Source organism: Limanda limanda, chromosome 10 (genome assembly GCF_963576545.1).
Source record: "Limanda limanda chromosome 10, fLimLim1.1, whole genome shotgun sequence".
In the NCBI taxonomy this organism is placed as follows: domain Eukaryota; kingdom Metazoa; phylum Chordata; class Actinopteri; order Pleuronectiformes; family Pleuronectidae; genus Limanda; species Limanda limanda.
This window is the reverse complement of record NC_083645.1, coordinates 6679264-6703062: the sequence shown is the minus strand read 5'-3', so window position 1 is coordinate 6703062 and position 23799 is coordinate 6679264. Positions and strand designations below refer to the sequence as shown.

General features: G+C 45.6%; 1 protein-coding gene across 1 annotated transcript in view; it reads right to left on the bottom strand.

Moving 5' to 3' along the window:
- Nucleotides 1-23799, bottom strand: part of il1rapl2 (interleukin 1 receptor accessory protein-like 2) — a 300837-nt gene that overhangs the window by 14432 nt on the left and 262606 nt on the right. The window contains exons 7-8 of the mRNA XM_061080135.1: nucleotides 23099-23231; nucleotides 16177-16322 (exon numbers count right to left, since the gene is read on the bottom strand). Coding sequence (XP_060936118.1) covers nucleotides 16177-16322; nucleotides 23099-23231 — 279 coding nt within the window. The remainder of the gene's footprint in view (nucleotides 1-16176; nucleotides 16323-23098; nucleotides 23232-23799) is intronic.

The window sequence follows — 23799 nt, the reverse complement described above, 5'->3', positions numbered from 1 at the left end:
TTCACCGAAAATAATAAAATTCACTCAGTACCCACTCACCACTATGCTGATGGAGGTGTGGGTGAACTGTTTACGTTCACAAAACACTTTAGGAGGTTCAGGGGTAAACAGTGTTTCAGCCAAGGCAAACGTAAAAAATAAAATAAAATAAAAATACATATCTGCCTCCATACTGTTTGTGTGTTGTCATCCAAGTGTCTGCAAGCCCCGACATTCATACTCGGCTCAAAACGAGGTCATTTAAATCATGTTTTAAGTCCACTAACGGAAGAAGCGAAGCTAGCGGACATAGCGTAACCCGCGCATGCCCTTGGGTGAGAGTGTGTGTGGTTTTCCAGTGTGTCGGTGAGAAGGTGAATGCGCTTCCAAGGGGGAATCCAGAGGACATTTCAGCTTAGAGGCATGATGTGTTGTTTCCTCTTTCTTACTGTGTGGCCTTGCCTTGACAGGAGAGGCAGCAATGAGAGTTTCTAGCTGCACTCAAAAATCACACACAAACATTGATCCTCTATTGGGAGAAAAGGCCAAGGCTTAGTTAAGGGTAATGTACATTGTGTATGGAAGGAACTCTGTCACAGCCAATAAAGAGCAGTGTATAAAACTGCTTTCCTTCACTATTCAGTACAGGTGAGAGGAAGTTCAAGGACACTGTACACAGTCATGACTTCAAACCATGCCACTGACCTACAGGTTGCTAAGATGTGCTGCAGTGAAGAAGAGTCTGCACGAATGTAATCATTGATGTAAACCACACTTTACAAATGTTGTTACAAAGAAGGAAATATGTGTTTACTAGAGCTCAAAGCCACACAAACTGCATTTTGGTGATTGACACTGAATATAAACAGAAGTTAAGTTTATTTATAAGAACTGACAAAAACCCACAGAGCACTTGTGCAGCGTTCTACAGAACTGCAGAGTGAAAGTTGGCAAAATACTTCCTGATTTTGGCCAACTTGCAAACCTGAGTGAGAGAGAGACAGATGACCTCAAAGCAGCATGTTAGACACACACACACACACACACATGCAAGTATGAACGCTCCCCCACACACACAGATGCACACACGTAGGTATGTGCGCTCACACACACACACACACAATCTCACACTATGAGGGACTGATTGTGCTATCATAGGCAATATGAGTGTATGGGAGATTAATGGAACATGGCTGGTGAATGACACCATGGGAAATATGATCTATCACTATCTCCTCCTGTCACACATGCACGCATGCACGCACACACGCACACTGCAGCATACATGATGCACCAAAGCGTCAGGGTACGAGCACACAAACACCATTTCTGCCCGTTGTGTGTGTGTGAGTGTGTGTGTGTGGACGCACACGCCTTTCTATAGTTATGAGGGCCAATTTTGGTTCAATACAGTCACTCTGAGGACATTTTGACATTAAGAGGACATTTCTCACAAATTCAAAGGCCTTTTTGAGGGTTACGACTTGGTTCTAGGGTTAGAATTAGGTTAGGGTTAGGCATTTAGTTGTAATGGTAAGGTTTAGGGTGTGGGGCTATAGGCAGTGTTGGGAAGGATACTTTCAAAACGTATTCCGTTACAGAATACAGAATACATGCACAAAAATGTAATCTGTAACGTATTCCATTACATTAACTAATCTGAGTAACGTATTCTGAATACTTGGAATACTTCCGGTTTGTATTGCATTTTTTAAGTGTATGATTGCGGCGTTGTTATAGTCAGTGGAGCAGCAGCAGTTTAAACTGTCTCTCCGCCGATGCGTCGGGCCAGCTGGATGTCCGGCTCCCATCCACTCCCACCTCTGTGCGGGTCCCACCGGAGGCTGAAGCCCCGCCCTGCGCCAAGGCTTCCTCGCGCCGTGCAGCGATCGTTTCGGCGTCGAGTCTATTTTTTGCGCTTGACGCGAGCGTATCGCTCCAGGAAACACACTGAAAAATGATTTTAAACGATATTGATGACATATTTTATATGATATAAATGATAAAGCATGCATCCCATAGTTTGTATTCCCCTTCTGTTGTCCTGGAGTTTTAAATTTACCAATTTGACCGATCACATTATTAAATGCCCCCCTCCATACAGACACACAAGCAGTCATAAAGATAAAAAGAGAGGGGGGGGGGGGGGGGGGGGCGGAGAATACGTCATTTACCCTCGACACCCGACATTGAACGGAGCAAACAGCGGAGAAGTTCTTGAAGATAGATGACATTAAATTGGGACGCTGTTGCAGTTAATGTTGGAGCAACAAGTGACCATATGCTTTTATACTACTGGGTCAACGGGTGATATTATTAGCGCTGCCCGGCGCTTCAGCGTCCGGTGTGAACCCTGCGTGCCTCGCTGGTCTCCTGCAGAGCCATGACAGCGGAGCTCTGGAAGCGCAGGTCGGTCTTCTCTCACCAGGCGCTGGAAGGGCAGCTTGCGGATCAGCAGCTCCGTAGATTTCTGGTAGCGACGGAACTCTCTCAGAGCCTCGGTCCCGGGCCTGTAACGGTCCCGAGCCGGTCGCGGTGAGGCTCCTTCACGCCGCCGGGGGCCCGGGCGATCTTACGGCAGCCCTGGTCTCCAGCTGCTTCCTGGGGGCTTTGCCTCCGGTGGATTTACGAGACAGTGATTAAACTCGTGAAACAGAGAAGTACCGTCATGTAATCCACTGATTTCAACAATGTAACTGTATTCTGAATACCATCTATTTAATTTGTAGCTGTAACGGAATACAGTTACTCATAATTTGTATTCTAAATACGTAACGCCGTTACATGTATTCCGTTACTCCCCAACACTGGCTATAGGGAATTCATTATGTCAAAGATTGTCCTCACAACTATAGAGAGAAGTGCATATGTGTCTGTGTGTGTTCATTACCATTAACAAACTAAACCAGCATCAGTTTGAAGCCATGTATGGACCAGTTTACATTTTCTGACAGCTGTATTTACAGAGGTCAGCAGTTGTTCTTTGATTGAATAAATGAAGCTACATATTTATTAAAGGTCATCGAGTCTAGAGGAAGTGGTTGAGGCAGGAAAGTTCAGAACTGTCACACCAGAGATGTGGTTCATGTCCAGAGCCCCACATGTGCTTTAGGCTACACAAGATCTTTAGTTAAACGTAAATAAACATGTTGTGTCTCACTCAAGTTTTTCTGTATTAAACCAGACATTATCTTTCCCTAACCCTAGCCAACCACACAGGACCTTCACTTGTAAAGGAGAATTTTAAGATTTTTGTGCGGAGAGTTTCACTTAAGTTCAGGATGTGAGTGTTCTAATAACAAATTGGATCCCAGTGGCTCCTATCCACATGTTAAAGAGTTCCTAAACCCAGCGTTAATCCCGGAGTTCAGACGAGGACAATGAGTGGCAGTTCCATCACCCTCGCTGTGTGAACGAGACATGACTTCTGAACTGCTTTGTTTGTTGAGGAAGCCAAATGCTTCATAAATGCAGTTAGAAACTTGCTTTAACCAGAACCACTAAGAATTCTTATGTCACCCTATCCTAACCTAAACATAACCTTAGAACATCTCTTCATTTACCCAGTGGACACTTGCTTTTTGTCCCTATGTGGAAGACAAGTCCCCACAACATGAGTAATACCTGGACAACAAACTCTAATAGAATACGATATGCAAAGTGCTAAGGGACATAATATACATAATGCTGTGAAATTGCTTTTAACACAACATTATTATCATTTTAGTGCATGATTTGGCCTTTTATCCGAATAATTGATTTCCCACTGTGTTCCCACTGACCTGAGGTCAGACACCACAGAAGCAGTGTGTCATCGTGACTGAGAAGCAGCAGTCAGCAGCTCTGTGTTTCCACCTGAGAGCACGGCCTCACCTCACCACCTGGTCTGAACCGTCAGATGCAATCATACAAGTGGCCGAGAATAAGAGCTCCCATTAACATCTTATACCTGATGGCTGCAGTGGACAATGACTGGGGACTATAGTGGCATTGGATCCTGATGGTGGATCCTGATGGTGGAGGCTGCTGACCATGGACTATAATTACAACAAGACTGCTTGATATATAATATTTCTCCACAGATACTCGACCATTACTCACAATAATCCATCACTTCATTAACCTTCAGATATGCTTCAAAATGTTTATTCTTTTCAATGCTGCTAAAACCCTTATCTTGCTAAAGTTCTCCTTTACACGTGACATCTATTGCACTTCTGTTCGTCCTGGGAGAGGGATCTTCACATGTGGCTCAAGGTCACTACGTTCTTTTTACCCTGTTAAAAGGGTTAAGGGCAGAGGATGTCACACCTTGTTAAAGCCATATGAGACAAATTGTGATTTGTGAATATGGGCTATACAAATAAAATTTGATTGATTGATATCTTACAAATAACATTAACCTCACTTTACTTCAATCTGTAAAGATTCATACCAACAGTCAAGTGAAGAGCATTAGAGCTGCCATACACACAGTCAGACGATTGGCAATTAGAAGGATGGTTACGCATGCTGTTAAACTAAATGTCTCAAGATTTTCATTAATCACCTAAATGAAATTAGACGAACAAAGTGAGTTTGATCGGTTTTGTGCGAAAGTGTGTGGCAGTAACATTCAGCCTGGTCCCAAAGTCTTGGTGTGTGCATCAGCCTGACTTTGTGTGAATATCACTTAATAGATTTGTATCAGACAAATTTAGTAATTAATGCAGATTATGCCAGAGGTGTAAATCTTTTACATTTTACAAAAATAACAAAAACTGTGCAACATCTCCAAGTTGATTCAGAGGTCAGCTGTGAAACAAGCAGCATCAAACTGCCTGATAATCCTTCCTTCTCACTGAATTTAACATTAGAACATATTTGATGAGCCAAACTACTTTGATTGCGTTTGTTTATTTATATTTTTACAACATATAGTTTAGTATGTTGTGATTTATCCCATTCACTGATGAATTGGAATTTTAAATGTTGCTGTTTCCTTTTTCCTTTTCTGTTTGAAGTATAAAACTTAGCTCTGAGATACAATTTTAAAGCAAAAAAAAAATTATCTTAGAAATGAAACCCTGCAATGCTTGCATGTTATTTGAATCATCACAGTACACAGGTATAATCTAACTGACGCTACCACATTTCACCAGTAGACGTCTCTCCAACTCTACTCTCAAGCTAAACCACTTACACACCGATGCACTGACAGCGCGGTGGAAAGAGGAGGGACAGCGACAGAGGGAGGGGGAGGGGGGGTGGGTACGGGTGAGATGGAGCTGCGTCTGAGAGAAATACTGAAATGTAACTAAATATTTGCTCGACAGTGAATGAAACTCCATTACTTCCATTAGTAATGAGACACATAGAGAAACCTCCGCGCCTCTCTCCATCTCCTTGCCTCCATCCATCCGTTTCTCCCCCCCCCCCGTGTTCCTCTCCTCTTTTTCTTTTCTGCCCCTCTCTCAGCCTATATCACCACTCCCCCCTTCATCACTTTTCCTCACATATTTTCCTACAGTACTGTTTTACTTACTGCCATCTCCTGCTATCAGTGCACAGTAAAGTGGGTGCAGAATTTGAATGTTGAATTTTAAGTATGTTTAGATGTGAATGGTGACCGTGGTGGTGTCTCAGAAATTTAATTGCAGACCAAAAACTTTTCTCCCTGTCAAACTCTTCCTCTTTCTTCAAAACCAACGTAATGTCCCTGTTGGAGTTTCACCGGTTTTACTTTCTCTCCGTCTTTTAGTTTTTAGGAGAGTAATTAACATGTGCTGCCTAAGCACTGTGTCAAAGTAACCTTAAGTGTGGGGTAAAAAATAGATTGTCTCCCAATGTCCCATCTGTCTCATTAATCTCCATGGGATGCTGACAATGCTTGAGGATGCAATTCCTCTAATGGCCACTAGAAGCTGGCAGTATTGTAAGTCGTCATCCCATCGCTTTTAAAATGTGACTCAACTGAATAAGACTCAAGTCATTAATTAATCTCAAATTCAGCTCATAAATGATTGAGTTCACTTAACTTAAGGAACTAAGTTCAATACATGTAATTGTCCTAAACGAAACACAACCAGTGTGATTGTAGTAGAAATGACAACCCTAACGGCATCATCAGGGCTTCTTTGTCCAACTTTGGAAACCTGCTCCTGATGCACAGAAGCAATCACACAATGTTGCAGGTTAACATATTATCTACCGAATTGGTGGAGTTCCCCTTTAAGTATCAGACAAAAAACGAGTGGTTTCTATGATGTCTGTGATAATATTTTACAGTGTTATCGTCTTGTTAAAAATGTTATCAACAAAATAGCTTATTTTACTTTTTCTTAAGTGACACTCAGGGGTAATTTGTACATTGTATTGTGAAATTAGTTCGTTATCATCACTCAAATGGAGTATTTCAAGGGTGTTTCTCCGTTGCTCATATCAGTCCTCATTATAATCCCCAAATCTGGATTTTCTGCCTCCAGATAAAGATACAATCTTGGCAGCCTGCAGTGACTCGGAAGCTTCAGAGCCCTCAGACTGAAAGCTGGTCCTTCTGCTTGTCATTGTCTCTCAATCCCTTCTCTCTCTCCTGTCAGCTCTTTGAGTCTGCCTCTTTCCCTCCACTTTTCTTTCTAGTAAGACTCTCATCATGGTGGCTGAAGGCAGCTCTTTCTGCTCTGTCAGTTATAATAAGTGGATGTGTACGTCGTATGTACTGTGTGTGTGTGTGTGTGTGTGTGTGTGTGTGTGTGTGTGTGTGTGTGTGTGTGTGTGTGTGTGTGTGTGTGTGTGTGCGTGTGTTCAACAAAGATGCATCAACCTATTACCTTGGGTCACTGCAGGGTGAGAGCACACCCCTAATTCAATCACACACACGCATGAAATCAAGCTTCGATAACTTGTGTTGACTTAGGGTAACTTGTGCTTTGTTTAGTCTGTCGTGTTGTGTTCAGGAGCCTTAATATGACTCTATAAGCTTCAAGGCTTCAGGCCAGGAGGTGCCAGAACAGTTGTCTGGCTAGTTAGAGTGGTTAGTGAAAAAATATACCGTTGGACATCCCAAATTGTTTTGCCCATGTCTTTAGTTTAGATCTGTTTGTTTCATATAAAGAATAATAGCTAAGGATCTTAGCATGTGTACAAATCCCCTTTTGTTAGTTCAATGTCACTGTGGTAGATGCATGGTAATAAAGGTTGTAATTAGTCTCTTGAGTAATGGGAATCACCTGCAGTAAACCAATCAGAGTGCCACCACCTATTCCCTTACGAACAGATGTTTGCCTGCACCTTGGGGGATTGTCATTAAATGTGCATATAGCCAAGTACAAAGAGTAAACGCCTGTCTGCAAAGCAAACGCTTCATTTAGCACACATGTAGAACCCCCCTTTGTCTACTAGAGTGTATGTGCACTGTAGACCTGCCCATGTAGGGGCATATAACAGAAATACTTTCTGATAGCCTCCTTGGAGCCGTGTTCACGTTCTCACAGAAACAGTTATGCTCGTCTGCATAGCTACGTCGGCTAGCATTGCTACTTCCGACTTTTGGGCCTAAAACACAGTGTAAATGACGCCACTTCAAGTCGAATATATATGTTGGGACATGCAGAAACTTGGATGACACCACCAAAGCAATGGGGAATGTTGTGTTTTTTTCTGTTGTTTTATTACATCTGAATAAAGGGATCACTTTGGCTGCAACACTGTTTACCCCGGAGACTCCAAAAGTGTTAACTAGACTCAAACAATTCTCCCAACCCTCCTTCGGCAAAGTGGTGAGTAGATAATTACTACATTTTCATTTTTCGGTGAACTATCTCTTTAACGGTCACTTTTGTGATAATTGATCTGCGTTAGATATTCTCTGTCCAATGCAAATTAGAAAATAATAAAAATTTGTCATCTTTGCATTACGATATAGAGCAGTTCATATTTGGCTGTTATCAATGTGGCAATACTCACATGTTTCAACGTGAATTTTAAACTGACGCTTGATTGAAAAAATTGTATAACCCAAATCAAATCGCTTTTCGCAATATCTGTTTGGAAAATCGCAATGATATATATTTTTGGAAAATCGCAATGATATATATTTTTGCAAAATCGTTCAGCCCTAATGCTAAACAGCTAGCCACTAACAACATGCTAGCAGATAAAGAAGTAAACACAGGAGAGCCTATTTCATTTACAATCAGAAGAAAACACATATCGGAAGCATAGAACGCTCTAACAGTGGCACAAATAAATACTGTGAAGCTATTGAATAATTTAAATGTGGTCATAACTGATCAAAGTAACAGCTACTTCAGTGTTCTACTGAGGGTTTATGTCTCATATTCATTATATGCGGTGGATGTCACAGTCTGCTCATCTCCTGTCTGCTGGTATTTTTCCACTCCTCTGTCTCTGCTCCACTCTACCTGTTAGCCACGCCCCCTCATCAGGCCAACTCTCCACACCTGTGACAGCCCTGGCTGCATATAAGCCTGCTCCTGTCTCTGCTTCAGTGCCAGATTGTCTTGCGTAAATGCCTGACCTCCAGCATTTCTCTCTCCGGCCTGCTACCTGTTATCTGCCTGCTACCTGCTCCGGCCTGCTACCTGCTACCTGCCTGCTACCTGCTCCGGCCTGCTACCTGCTACCTACCTGCTATCTGCCTGCTATCTGCCTGCTACCTGCCTGCCACCTGCTTGCTACCTGCTTGCTACCTGCTCCGGCCTGCTACACAGCTCACCACTGAACCTGTCTGCATCTAGGTAATCCTCCTGCTGTGGACCTTGCCTCCACTCAGCAACACCAGACTCACTCCTTGCCGGATCTCGCTGAAGATCACTGGGAACAAAGACTTTTCACCCTGCCACTGTTAAGAACTGTTTTAGACTGCAGTGAAAAATAAAGTTCATTACCAATTAAGATCTCGTCTGCCTGTGCTGCATTTGGGTCCTCACCATACCCGTGACAGTACAATCTGGCCAGACATGGACCCAGCGCACACGCCGATGGATCGCCTGGAGAAGGTAGAGGCGATGCTCCAGCACCACGAGGCGCTGCTGCTTTCGAACTCAGCAGATGTTCGACTGGCGGTGACTAAGCAGGAGCAGGCGTTTACCTTGCTAGCCTCGCAGGTCCAACAACTCGCCGCAGCTTTTGCTCAAGCTGTCCCTCTGCCTCCAGAACCAGTCCAGCCTCTACCAGTCCCGGCTGCCTCTGCTTCCGCCTCGGAGCCTCGTGTGGGGGTTCCTGAACGCTACGCCGGAGACGCGGAGGGCTGCCGCCCGTTCCTCACGAACTGTTCCATCCTGTTTGCCCTCCAGCCCCACACCTTCGCTTCGGAAGACGCCAGGGTGGCGTTCACCGTGAATCATCTGACGGGGCGCGCTCGGCTGTGGGGAACAGCCGAGTGGGAGCGTCGCACTCCTGCGTGCTCCACTTTCCAAGCCTTCGCCGCTGAGCTCCGCAAAGTGTTCGGAGAAGCTTCCCGAGGTCCGGACGCTTCTGGAGGGCTTCTGGGTCTGAAGCAAGGGTCTCGTTCAGTGGCCGATTACTCCATCCACTTCCGCACCCAGGCTAGCTCCAGTGAGTGGAACCAGGCTGCCCAGTGCGACGCATTCCTGATGGGGCTCGCTGACTACATTAAAGACGAACTGATTTCATACGACCTTCCCACCACTGTCGACGGCATCATTGAGCTGGCGTCCCGCATCGACCGTCGCATTCAAGCGAGACAGCGGGAGAAACATCAGGGGCTCGCAGGACGACGCCAGCCCGCCCCTTCACCAGCGGCTTCCGACGTATCGATGCTTTCTGGCTGCCGGTATTCAGGGGAGCCTGAACCCATGCAGGTGGGTCGGGCCAGTCTAACTCCAGAAGAGAGGAGGAGACGCCGCGAGGGGAGCCTCTGCCTGTATTGTGGCCAAGCGGGACACTTTATTTCCAGGTGCCCGCTAAAAGGTCGGGCTCGTCAGGAAGGAAGGAGTTCCTGGTGAGTCATACATCTAGCTCCTCCTCCAGCCCACGATCCCTGTGCCAGGTCCGCCTGCTACTGCCTGAGGGATCCCAGACCCTCGCCACCCTCATTGACTCTGGCTCTGATGCCAACATTATGGACTCTAACCTAGCTCTGCAGCTGGGTGTCGGTCAGATTCCCCTGCCAGCTCCAGTTTCCACCAACGCTCTGGATGGCCGACTTCTGGGAACTGTGACCCACCTGACAGTGCCTATACGGATGTTAATTTCCGGGAACCACCATGAAACACTCCAGTTTCACATCCTGCACTCTCCTCGTCATCCTCTCCTTCTGGGGTTCCCATGGCTCCGACGTCACAATCCACACCTTGATTGGACCACAGGGGCGATCCTGGGGTGGAGTTCATCGTGTCACCAGGTCTGCCTCAAGCAAGCCGCCACACCACGACCTTCTGCCACGACCAGTTCTTCTACCGATGTGCTGGGGGTCCCGGCTGAGTATCTGGACTTCAGGGAGGTCTTCAGTAAGGCCAAGGCAACCTCCCTGCCCCCACATCGGCCCTATGACTGTGCCATCAACCTCCAGCCCGGTGCCACGCCGCCCAGAGGACGCCTGTATTCCCTGTCTGTTCCTGAGAGGGGGGCGATGGAGACATATATCAATGACGGTCTAGCGGCAGGCATCATCCGCCCTTCCTCGTCTCCGGCTGGAGCAGGTTTCTTCTTCGTGGAGAAGAAAGACAAGACACTCCGCCCCTGCATTGATTATCGTGGATTGAATGACATTACCATCAAGAACCGGTACCCCCTGCCTCTCATCTCCTCAGCTTTCGAGCTCCTAGAGGGGGCCACCATATTCACCAAGCTTGACCTGCGCAACGCCTACCACCTGGTCCGGATCCGCGAGGGGGACGAGTGGAAGACAGCGTTCAATACCCCCACTGGTCACTACGAGTACCTGGTGATGCCCTTCGGCCTCACCAACGCTCCTGCTGTCTTCCAGGCTCTGGTCAACGACGTGCTCAGGGACATGCTCAACAAGGTCGTCTTCGTGTACCTTGATGACATTCTGATCTTCTCCCGCTCCAGAGAGGAACATGTACATCACGTCCAGAAGGTCCTCCAACGTCTGCTGGAAAACTCCCTGTTCATCAAGGCCGAGAAGTGTGAGTTTCACGTCTCGTCTGTCTCCTTCCTGGGGTACGTTGTAGGGAGAGGGACCGTGGAGATGGACTCAGCCAAGGTTTCTGCCGTCACCACTTGGCCCGCCCCTGATTCCCGCAAGCAGCTGCAACGTTTCCTGGGCTTCGCCAACTTCTACCGGAAGTTCATCAGGGGCTACAGTTCGGTGGCGGCCCCCCTCACAGCTCTTACCTCCTCCAAGGTTCCGTTTCTCTGGTCCACGGCCGCCAATGACTCTTTTCTGGCCCTGAAGACACGATTCACCTCGGCCCCCATCCTCCAAATACCGGACCCTGAACGGCAGTTCGTGGTCGAGGTGGACGCTTCCGACTCGGGAGTGGGGGCTGTCTTGTCCCAGAGAGCAGCCTCCGACCAGAGGTTGCACCCCTGCGCATTCTATTCCCGACGTTTGACCCCGGCAGAGAGGAATTATGACATTGGAAACCGAGAGCTCCTCGCCGTCAAGTTGGCTTTAGAAGAGTGGCGACACTGGCTCGAGGGGACTAAACTGCCGTTTCTGGTATGGACTGACCATAAAAACCTTGAGTACCTCCAGTCCGCCAAAAGACTGAACTCCCGCCAGGCTCGATGGGCACTCTTCCTGACCCGCTTCAACTTTTCCCTCTCCTATCGACCGGGGTCCCGCAACGTCAAGCCCGATGCCCTGTCCCGTCAGTTCTCGGAAAAGGAGGGGGACAGGACCGACCCAGACACTATCCTGCCTTCTTCCCGTCTGGTGGCCACACTCACCTGGGAGATAGAGGAGAAGGTCAGGGTCGCCGCCCAAGACCAGCCCGGACCAAGTGCTTGCCCTCCCAACTGTCTGTTCGTCCCGCCTGACCTCCGGTCCGAGGTTCTACAATGGGCCCACAGCTCTCAACTTACCTGTCATCCAGGGATCCAACGGACCAAGGACGTGGTGCGGCGCCGGTTCTGGTGGACGTCACTGGATGAGGACATTCGGGGGTTCGTCAATGCCTGTCCCACCTGCAACCAGCACAAGCCGGCTCATCATGCCCCTGCCGGTCTTCTACATCCTCTGCCTGTGCCTCATCGTCCCTGGTCGCACATTTCTTTGGACTTTGTCACCGGTCTACCACCATCCAGCGGCAACACTACTATCCTGACGGTGGTAGATAGGTTCAGCAAGATGGCACATTTCGTGCCCCTGCCCAAACTCCCATCTGCCAAAGAGACGGCTAAACTACTCCTCCTCCACGTCATCCGTCTCCATGGCATCCCAGTGGACGTGGTCTCTGATCGGGGTCCCCAGTTCGCCTCAGTATTCTGGAGGGAGTTCTGCTCGCTCCTGGGAGCCACCGTCAGCCTGTCCTCGGGGTACCACCCCCAGTCCAACGGCCAGACCGAACGCAAGAATCAGGAGATGGAAACGGCACTACGCTGCATGACGTCTCAAGACCCTACTTCTTGGTCCGAACAGCTTCTATGGGTAGAATACGCCCACAACACCTTGACCAGCTCCGCCACCGGTCTCTCCCCCTTTGAGTGCACCTATGGGTTCCAACCACCGCTTTTTCCGGCACTTGAGAAAGAAACATCCTGCCCCTCTGTCCAGGACTTCATCCGCCGTTGTCGCAGGACTTGGACCCGAGCCAGGGCGGCTCTACTCCGGGCCGCTGACCGCTACACCGCGGCCGCCAATCGCCACCGCTCCAAGGCCCCAGACTACCAGCCGGGTCAGAAAGTTTGGCTTTCCACCCGTGATCTTCCCCTCCGGGTGGAATCCAAGAAACTGGCTCCTCGCTTCATCGGCCCGTTCGAGATCCAGGAGATCGTCAACCCAGTGGCAGTGAGGCTCAAACTCCCTAGATCCATGCGGGTTCATCCCACGTTTCATGTCTCCAAGGTTAAACCGGTCCAAGAGAGCGCCCTGGTTCCTGCCACACCACCTCCACCGCCTCCTCGCCTCATTGATGGAGGTCCCGCCTACACTGTCCGTCGTATCCTGCAGTCTCGCCGGCGTGGGAGGGGATTCCAGTACTTGGTGGACTGGGAGGGTTACGGCCCTGAAGAAAGGTTCTGGGTTCCTGGGAGGAACATCTTGGACCGCACCATCATCAGGGATTTCCATCGACGCAACCCCACCCAGACGTCCAGAACCAGGCCACCTCCCAGACCACATCCTCCGTCGGAGTCCCCAAACGACAGCGACGACAGTCTCCCCGGGACCAGGGTCTTGGAGATGGACACTGGGCTCTCGGACGAGTATTAGCCCTCCTCCAGGCCCCCGCCTCCCACCCGGTTTGGTCCATTCGTCTTGGGACGTCGAGAGCCGTCCCTTGAGGGGGGGGTTCTGTCACAGTCTGCTCATCTCCTGTCTGCTGGTATTTTTCCACTCCTCTGTCTCTGCTCCACTCTACCTGTTAGCCACGCCCCCTCATCAGGCCAACTCTCCACACCTGTGACAGCCCTGGCTGCATATAAGCCTGCTCCTGTCTCTGCTTCAGTGCCAGATTGTCTTGCGTAAATGCCTGACCTCCAGCATTTCTCTCTCCGGCCTGCTACCTGTTATCTGCCTGCTACCTGCTCCGGCCTGCTACCTGCTACCTGCCTGCTACCTGCTCCGGCCTGCTACCTGCTACCTACCTGCTATCTGCCTGCTATCTGCCTGCTACCTGCCTGCCACCTGCTTGCTACCTGCTTGCTACCTGCTCCGGCCTGCTACACAGCTCACCACTGAACCTGTCTGCATCTAGGTAATCCTCCTGCTGTGGACCTTGCCTCCACTCAGCAACACCAGACTCACTCCTTGCCGGATCTCGCTGAAGATCACTGGGAACAAAGACTTTTCACCCTGCCACTGTTAAGAACTGTTTTAGACTGCAGTGAAAAATAAAGTTCATTACCAATTAAGATCTCGTCTGCCTGTGCTGCATTTGGGTCCTCACCATACCCGTGACAGTGGATGATAATGTGGACTCTCAAATACAGGGCCATGCATTTAAACATTGCCATTACACTTAATGTCTCCCGTGAGGGGAGTGTACAGTAGTGCTTCTGTGCTTATGTCCGATGTGTTCATACACATATGCAGAATATTCTGTAAACTATAGCCAAGTTGCTTATGGGTTAAAAGTAGAGCACTGTACACACACAAACACATACACTTACAGACACACAGTTTCCTGTTCTCATCCAAGTGATTACAGTGTTAAAGAGTGACGACCCCACAATTCTCATCCTGACCCCCTCTGGAGGTGTGTGTGTGTGTGTGTGTGTGCGAGCGCTTGTGTCTGTGTGTGAGTCCCTACGGTGCTAGTTAAGTATAGTAAGATAGATTTGACACCCAAGGCACTCAGCAGAAGTCAGACAGGGGAGAGAAAAAGACCTGTTTCAGTCCCTCCTCTCGCTCTCTCCTTTATTTCCTCTTCACTTCGTCTTCCCAATTCTCTCTCACACCCCTCACCTTCCCAACCTCCATCTCTCTATCTGCATCTTTTATTTCTCCATTGTTCTCTATCTCCTACCATTCCGCTGCCTGTTTATCTCTTTCCACTTTCACCAATTCTCCCTGCCCTTGCTTTTCTGCATTTATTTCTCACGGTGGGCATTCATGCGGCTGTCTTTTCCATTGAGAATTGAGGTAACGGAGACAATTCATGTCCTCCCACAGTGCTGTCTTGCTATTCTCTTTCCTTCAGTCACTCTTGGCTCCCCTGTGTTTCTCTCGGCCGTGGCCTCTGACTCAAACAGGCCTGTTCTCTCAGCTCATCAGATAGGAAGCAAGATAGCGCCGTTCTGCAATAAATGTTTTACAAAGCGAGTGGTGCCCTCATGCATTGTCTCCATCTGTGGTGCTCAGCACTCTTTGCGCTGATGTGTTTTTTTTTATCACACTTTCTGTAGACCACCTGCCAGGTACACAGTTCAGTACTGTGAAATCTGGCATCTTGAATGTTAAGTCTGGATGAAGTCAGAAATTATGTAAACGACACGACTTTCTTTCATTCAGCTACAGCTACAGCTACCTAGATGTTTGAAATTAAGCTGCAGACGACCTTCTACATCTCACACAATTCACGATAACAGCATACAGTTAACGTTTTAATTATCTTGGAAGCTGTTCACAGCCACAAATATTTACTAGGCCATAAAAGACGGCATAAATTCCTGAGCTGGAAGGGTATTCCATGTTAGCAAAACCATAAAGAGAGATGGAATATGTCCCAGGTAACTAGAGCAGACGTGGTTTTATGTTTAGTGAGCCAGAGTGAAAAATAAACAACTGCTTTTTGGAGAATATACTGTGAAAGCTTTTTATCCAGAGGTTCTCAATTTGTTAATGACAGATACACTTCTAAATATCAATGACTAACATGTTGTATCATGTTTGTTCAATGACACAGATATGCAACTTTTTCCTGGTGACAAGAAATGTGGTACACTATTATTTTACATTGTGTACAGATTCAAGAAAAAAGATAGAATCTGCTAATTAGTAAGTTTTAGAGGTGTTTCCAGTCTTACAGCTAAACTGAGATCAGCAAAGTAATGTTTAATTTTTAAGGGGATGTTTCTATTACAGGACTAGCATAGCTTCAAAAAGTCTCACAAAGCTACACATTGTTTATAATGATAAATGAAAACACCACTGAAAGATTCCCCAACTTTATATAATAACTTGTTTTCCTCTTCCTTGTTATTTAATTGATAATTGCTTCTATTTCTTATTCAAATAGTGCAAGGAAGATAAAAAAATGTATCTAATTTTGCAACAGAAAGCAGCTGGGTGCCACAGGGCTCCACTCTAGGCCCCATACATGAACAATTCCACATAATGGTTACCAGAAGTACAGACAATCAGAGTTGATAGATACAAATACAAATTTGAATCATGTTCTGCTGGTTGCTTTCATGAGTAATTTACCTGCAACCTGTTTGTGATCATTTTTCCCTTGAGCTGTAACTCACAGTTTTAATTGTGTTGAAGAAAAGCAACAATAATGAGACGATAACACATTGGCAGGGTTTGTCTATATTTGCAGCCCGAAAAAACAGCTGGATATCAAGAGAGAAGAAGGGGAATTCAAAGAGAGTGTAATCTACCTTTCTTCTGCAGTATAGCACTCCCACTGCGCTTCCCTATGTGGTTCTCCACATAACAGGTGTAGTTGGCCAGGTCTGCCTCATCCACAGCATCAAATGTTAGGGATAGCTGCACCTCCTTCTCGCCTAAATGCTCCCTCAAGATCCTAGACAAACAAAGAGAAGACCATGGTAGTCATAGAAAACAGAAACATCTTTGTCCTTATATTTGCTGATTAAAAAACCCTTTGAGGGAATACAGGGAAGAGGGTTTGAGAAAAAGCAGAAAAAAGAAATATTAGAATGAATGTGTGTTTCCTCTCACCCAGAGTGCTCCTTAAAATAATAAAGAGAAGGGAGAGGTGGAGGATGAAGTGTGAGAGGAGAAAGACCTAAACATCTTCGAGACAGGAGGAGCTCCACGTCTCCCAAATGTATTCCCTGCAAGGTGGAAGAAGGAACTGAGAGATGTGAACAGGAAGAGGAAGAGAGGAGAGGAGAGGGGAAGTCAGGAGTGGAGCAGAGGAGAGAGCAGATGAAAAAGGAGGACAGAGGGAGACATGCCTAGAAAACATTGGTGACAGCTGGAAACAGCCTCTCTCCTTATGGTAAGGTGATACTCCTGGAAAAGCCTGCTACAACGAGGAGGAGGAGGAGGGGGAAAAGGAGGAGGAAGAGGAGGAGGAGGAGGAGGAGGGGGGAGGAGGGGAGTGAACTGATGTTTCGGTCACAATTTGCACCTTTAAGCTTGATTTAAGGTCAAATTCAGCAGTGATATCTGACATTGCACTAACTGTGCTGAGGTGGCAGATTCGGAGTTAGCACAGTTGGTCCAGTAGCAAATTTATAGAGAAACTTCTGCAGTGCTGGTTAGGACGAAGCTACGGTGGATTCCGTCTGACACGATTTGCATTTGAATTTTTTTTTTTTTAAAGAACATCAGAAGAGAAGGAAATAAAACAAAGAGAGACCGAAATATCCTCGGTTCCCATTAGCTGAGCTGAGTCTGGCTGAGATTTGTTTTGTCATGGTGTGCTTTGACTCTCCAGTGATCAGCCAAACCAAAGGCAGCAGGATTTTGAAGGGGGAAAAAGAGACAGCATTTCCCAAACAGAATCAGCACCACTGTCAAAACACACCAGGCTCTGCCACAGATACTTTTTATTATTCTTATTTACAGAGGTCTGGATTGCCCAGTTTCTAACACTAGTATTTTGGAGTTGACACAGACCAAACATGTCGAACAGCGAAAAGGCAACATGTCGTTTCATCATGTGGTTCTGTTGGTGCTTCACAATGAAAGAGAACAACATGTGTCACTCAGAGCTTGTAGCTAAGTGCCTACATTCATAGAATATCAATATGTGGACCCTGTGGGAACCGAACTCCCAACATCCTCAATATGAATGCTCAATGACTCTTTATCGAGAGAGTCTTAGTAAAATGTTATTCATATTGTGACGGCAAAGATCACAGATCTAAAGAATTATTAATTATTAAAGTCAAGTGTTCCTGATGAAATACACCGAGCACCTCGGATCACATCCCTGTGTGCATGCGTGTGTGTGTATTAGTGATGTTGAAAGTGTGCATCACTCTGATGTGTACCATCAGAGGTCACAATCAAAAGCAGTGACTTGTTTTTAATGTGAATTTAAAAGTTCATCCAAGTTTAAAAGTCCAAAGTTTGTTTTAAAGGGAGCTCGTCTTCCTAACAGACATCCCCACATGAAAAAACAGAAATGGCAAGCCAATCAGAGCAGACTGGGCTTTCTGGCGAGGGGGGGGGCCTAAAAAGGACAGGAGCTAAAACCAAGTTTTTCAGCAAAAAATGACAGTATGAGCAAAGTGATGAGTTTTCTTAACATTAGAGCATTTTAAACATTTTCTACAAATAACACATCATTCGTGTCGCATTGTTTGCGCAGTAGGATAATTTGTGATTATTTGCGTGACTTGCGAATCGCGCCAGTAACCTGTTCTCCTCCAGAAGAGAAGAGGACTGGCTGAAGTAACTGCAGTTGCTGCCATGTACATGTGGTTGAAACACCAGAGGGAGTCAGCAGAGGAATGAGAACAACAACTGCTGTGGCGTACGTGTTGTGGAAACGCCAGAAGCCAGTGCCGTTGTGTTGTTTTGTGTTGTGAGTTTCTTTGTCAGGGTTGATTAGCTTTCATTATGCACATTTTCCGAGTTTCAAATAATGTAACTCAAGCGTTGGACAGTAAATTGCTTCTTTGCAGTGACTTTGAGTAGATGTGTATCATGTGTATTCTCGTAGCGCGTTTTTAACTATATTTTTCCAGTTGCTTAAATTTTTTTTATTGATATCGTTGAGCATATTTAAATATTTCATATTTTCATCATTAAGTATTTAATTAAATTTAATTAAGTTCAGAGTGGTGTGTTTTAAGTAATGTTATATGGGCAGTACAGATCAGTCTTGGATTTTGTGTTTGTGATGGTATGACGGCCTCGGAAAAACATTTAGATAAATTCATGGAAATATTGGCACTTTTAGAGTACAGAGAAAAAAAGGACGATTATTGCTCATATCTTCTCTGGTCACAGAAATGAATGAAAGGAACATAAAAACAGTGAGACTCTGACAGCAGTGGTATTGCACAGCTGATGTGAATTTCAAGCAGGTAAAGACGCCTCTCCACATCACCATACATACGCGTCAACGGTGCCTTCAAGTGAAAATATGAAGCAAGCACCGGGCCGAGTGGAAATATTGTAATTACAAATTCATCTCACATGAACGAAGCAAGAACTTTCATCGCTGAGTTGCAGAATTGTGAAGTAGTTCAACAGTGAAGCTGTGCCAACAACTGCAGTAAAACCGATGATGCTGCTCATAGTTATCGTGTTCGAGGTGCGTTTGGGCATATTTTTACTAAAAGCACTTGAATCCGTGATAAGGTGAATTTTCATAGTCAGCCAAAGACTGACAAAGGTTTTCTGTCTGTAGCATCGACTTCACAGGTGGCTGCTCTTCCTCTGTGGAGAAATAATAATGAGGTGAAAGTGTCAACAGCTCTCCCACATGCTGCAGGGGAACAAGCCGTGGTTATCGCAGCTATTCACTTTATCAAGGAGGACACAAGACGGTAATGTGCAAACAGACACAGCCTCACACGGTGCACAGGACAGTATCAGAACGGGCAGAGGGAGCTACACATGGACGGATTAATGGGCATCACAGCAGCAGTGTGTCTGAGTCGGCCAGAGGATCGCACTGTAAGACAGAGAACTCATTAGGCAGAGGTTAATTTAATACACAGGGTGTGATTAGTTTCACGTTTAAACACTAACACTCATGCACAGACCCGTTCTCCTAATTTTTCAACACTACGCTTGTGGGAGTAAACGTTTCAGAGGCCAATACGTGTCTTAGCAGTGACAGAGAGCATCTCTCAAGCTGGGAACCTTGGTTTGCACTCTGATCAGTGAGCAGCCACCTCTGCAAGGCTGCTGCTGTGGAGCTGACGCTGACATATTTTTGGAGAGAGTTGGTGAATAGCTATGCAAAAGGATTTTTTTTCAGGAGGAATGAACTTACACATTATTATTAGTGGGCTGAACTGATGAAATGTAATAGTTCTGGGGCAGAAGAGATCAATTCAAAATGTTCTCTCACCATAAAGGCTCTGACTTTTAGACCGAGATGAGGGAGTCTGTGCTGATGGTTAAAACTTTTTTTTAAAAATTCATTTTCTGTGATGTATCTTCTCTAAATTATAATCCCAGCTTTTGACAGGATGTCGTATTCTTTACTTAAAGAGTCACAGACAAAGTGAGGTGCTACAGATCAGACGTCGGCAGATACAATGGCTTGGGCATGTCCTCAAAATGGACCTGAACCAGATACCAAAGATGCGGATACGACGGACTCTTTTTCATTTATGGTTCTCCGAAGGCTGTGGGAGCTGAAAACAATTTACCGCCAGAACAGTAGGTGGCGCAATGGTTTTTTAGCCTCTGGTGGAAACCAACAGGCTGTAGCGGCGAGCTACAAACTGGCATCCTGCATGGTGTCTGGCATTGTGTCCGGGGTGTGCAAGTCGTTGTGGACAGCTCTACAGCCAGACTACCTTCCCTGTCCCTCAACCAGCCAGTGGACAGCGATAGCAGCGGACTTTTGGCGGTTCTGGATGAAACAGGCAGTGTGAGGTCCAGGAATGTGAGATTCCGGAAATTATGTTGTTCGGAAATTATGTCGTTAGCGGACCAATCACAGCCAAGGGGTATCCCTAGGCTCTCCGACATGCCGACGTATAGTTAGAAAAATCAGAGGTTTAGATGAAGAGGATAAAGTCAGTAAGTGCATCAGAAGGGAAGTTAGAGTGGTATTTCTTAAACTTGAAAAGAGAGAAGGAAGTTTTAACTCTTTAAACACTGAACAGGGCAATGTGTTAATAGTTCTTTATGGTAATTGTTGATTAAACTTTGATTTTTTTTAGGGGTGATTTCAACAGTAAAATAATGCCTGTTTTAAACATCTGTTCTTGTCAGCAACCTGATTCCCTGGTTTAATTTTAAACTATAGTACCTGCTGTGGTTGTGCACACATTTTGGATCCTGTGTAATTAGGGATTGTCAGTAGAAGCAGTATGGGTGCAGTCACATTTAGTTTTAACTTGTTAAAATCTTGCCAAACTGTCGACTTGTTTACAACTCGTTTGTCTGTCAACTCATCTTTATTTCCCCTTTGGACCCGTTGTTATTAACGTTGCCACATTGTAAAATCCCTACTTTGGTGAATACAGTGTTATCACAACCAAAACACCTGATAGAGAGAGCATAGAAAATAAAACACATGCTGTAATAAAGCTTACATTTTAAGTGTCTCTGCATAGATTAAATATTCATTCAGTGACTGCAGCACACCAGTATTAACTAGAGCAGTTTTCAGCTGGAATTTATGTGCTTTAATCGTGTGTACCTCACTCAGTCATTAACCCCCAGAGCACTGGAAAAGCCCTGCAGAGGAAACGTTATCACAGCAATGACAACAATAAAACTGCATGTGTTTGGGGGGGTTTCAAGTTTTTTATTGTACTTAATCCTTGTCTGGGGACCAGGGGAGTGGATCCTCCCTGATACAGTTGTTTCCCTGTCATCTTAAAAAAAAATGTCAACATGAAAAAAATATAAATCTGGATTAAAGCTTTGTTAAGTTTCTCTCTGAAAACAGCAGAAACCATATGAGCCCACTCTGTCACACGTGCTGTGCTTATACAGAGGTTTGTGCACATTTGGCAGTGGATTGATAAAAATGAACATATTTAACAATCTACTTTAAGGGAATAACTCATATATGTTATTGATACAATTTTCTGAAACACTCAATGAGAGACATCTGTTTGAAGTTGTTTTACGTAGGCTGTGTGTTTTGTGTGCTACTTATACACTTCCTCAAGTTTTATGAACCTCGAGCCTCACGTTATTCAAGCAGTTCTTTTGAACACCTACATTTTGACAGTGTCATCCATCATTGTCTGTCCCATTGTTCAAGTCAATTTATTGTAAGGTGTCTTTAAAAAAAACTTTTGAAGAATAAATAGCTGGACTGGCTGCGACTGGATACCTGGACCCACAGCCACCCATTTGTGCCCAGACATTGATCTGATATCAAATGTCCCAGTTGGTGCAAGACTGGATCACCTGGAGGACTGCACGTCTGTGATTCATTTCGGGTTTCCGGTGGAGACAGAGAGTATCCGGGCCAAGAGTTCTTCTTCTGTTCACCGCACAATGTCTGACTGGTTTATCACATGAGTCGAACTTTAATGCTTTTACAAGTGATTCAAACAGTGATACGTTTTGTAGGCATTTCAGCTGATAACAATTTGGCAGCAGCTATCTGTACATGAATACAGATAAAGCCAATTAGTCAATAGATTCTGGTCAAGGTGTTCGACTTCTTCTGCTCTTAACAAAGACCGTATCCCCCATGAACCAAAACCAGCAGATCTGGTGGTAAACTAGAACTTGAGATTTTGAGTTAGTTATTTTCATTTAAACTGTTCTAATAACTAACTGGTACCATACAACTTGTGTAGAGCTAAAGTTAAGCTCACTCAATTCCAAAGTCTCCAGAGACATGTTGACAGACAGCAGATTGTCGAACGTTTGCAGACTCCTGGATCATCGAGGCAAAGCTCCTGGACCAGCTGGTGGTTCTCCACTGTGACTTCTGAGAGATTCACGAACATCTCACTCTCAACAAAGCAAGAGTCCTTTGCCTGTAGCCTGTATATTTAAATAATGAGTATATCTGTGAGCTAACTTCACAACAAAGTCTTGGTATTAGGGACAATTTATGTAGAAGTTTCCATGTAACATTAAAAAGAAATCGACATATATATATATTTATATATAAATTACACCATACTGCTCGCCTTCTTGTTTAAAAAAAAAGTAGCCTTCAAGAAAAAGGTGGCTATGTCTGATTGGGGCCACGCCCTACAAGTGTGCTCTGAAGGTTTCCAAGGTGATCCAGCAGGTTATTCTAATGATATTCGATATCCCACCGACAATCAGGGTTTCCCCAATACCGAGCCATGTAATTGGTCCCAGCAGGAGAGAGAATGAATTCATTAAACTTTATTATTAGTATTCATAATTCTTTAGCAAGGTTGAGAAGGAATCTGTCGGAGAGCCCTGGATGAGTCATAAATCATAAGAGGGTAAATTAAATGCTGACAATGTGAGGAGTGCAGCTGGAGTCCAGTCTTCTCAGAAATTAATTAACAACAGAGACCTGTAAACTTGAGTGTGTGTAATTGATTCTCTCTCTCAGTGTTTCCTTGGAAGGGGGAAGGAAAAAGCAACTTGAGGATATTAATTATGTACAAGCGACATTGGTTCATTTTCCTGAATGGTTAGCGGCACACACATGTGGTTCAGTGAGTCGATGCTGCATGGTGTGTTTACCTGACTTCGCTTTCTTTAATGTGTCCCGCTAGCTCTTCCACAAACTTCTCCCCTTTCATCCAGTAGATGATGGGCCTCCTGTTCTCTCCACTGTAGCCGAAAAAGGCCTTGCAATCCAAGCTGAGAGGCATACCTGCAACACACACCACAACACTGTTACAATACACGCTACTGCACGATGACAGACGGCAACAATCTCTTCACATTGACTGCAACATGCTGTGGTTTTGGCGAAGGGGAAAAGATAAAAGTAACACAACAACATGAATGTATCGATGAAGGCAAACAGTAAAACCTGCAATGGTCCAGTTTGAGCAGAGGAGGCAATTAATGAAAAGGTTGGTGTTTTAAAGAAGCATATAATGTATAACCAGGGGCCTGTTGCCACCCTCAGGAACTAAGGTAGACATCTACTGTAGGTGTGCCTCAGGGTGGCTGCTTGACGTCCCCGGAATTAAAAAAATAATTAAAGTCTTAACAGATAATTCTCCTGGTGGCAAAATTATCATGAGTGGGAAAAGAGTGAAGCAGTAGAAGTTACTAAAGTTACTTCTAAAATAGTTAATTTTCACAAATGACACGAACAAAAACTTCTTCTACCTATGACCCATGGTGATGTGTAACTTTTTGCTATTTGTGGGAGCCACATTCAATTTTATTTATTTGTATACAATTTATTGTTGTTTTTAAGTGGAAGGTGG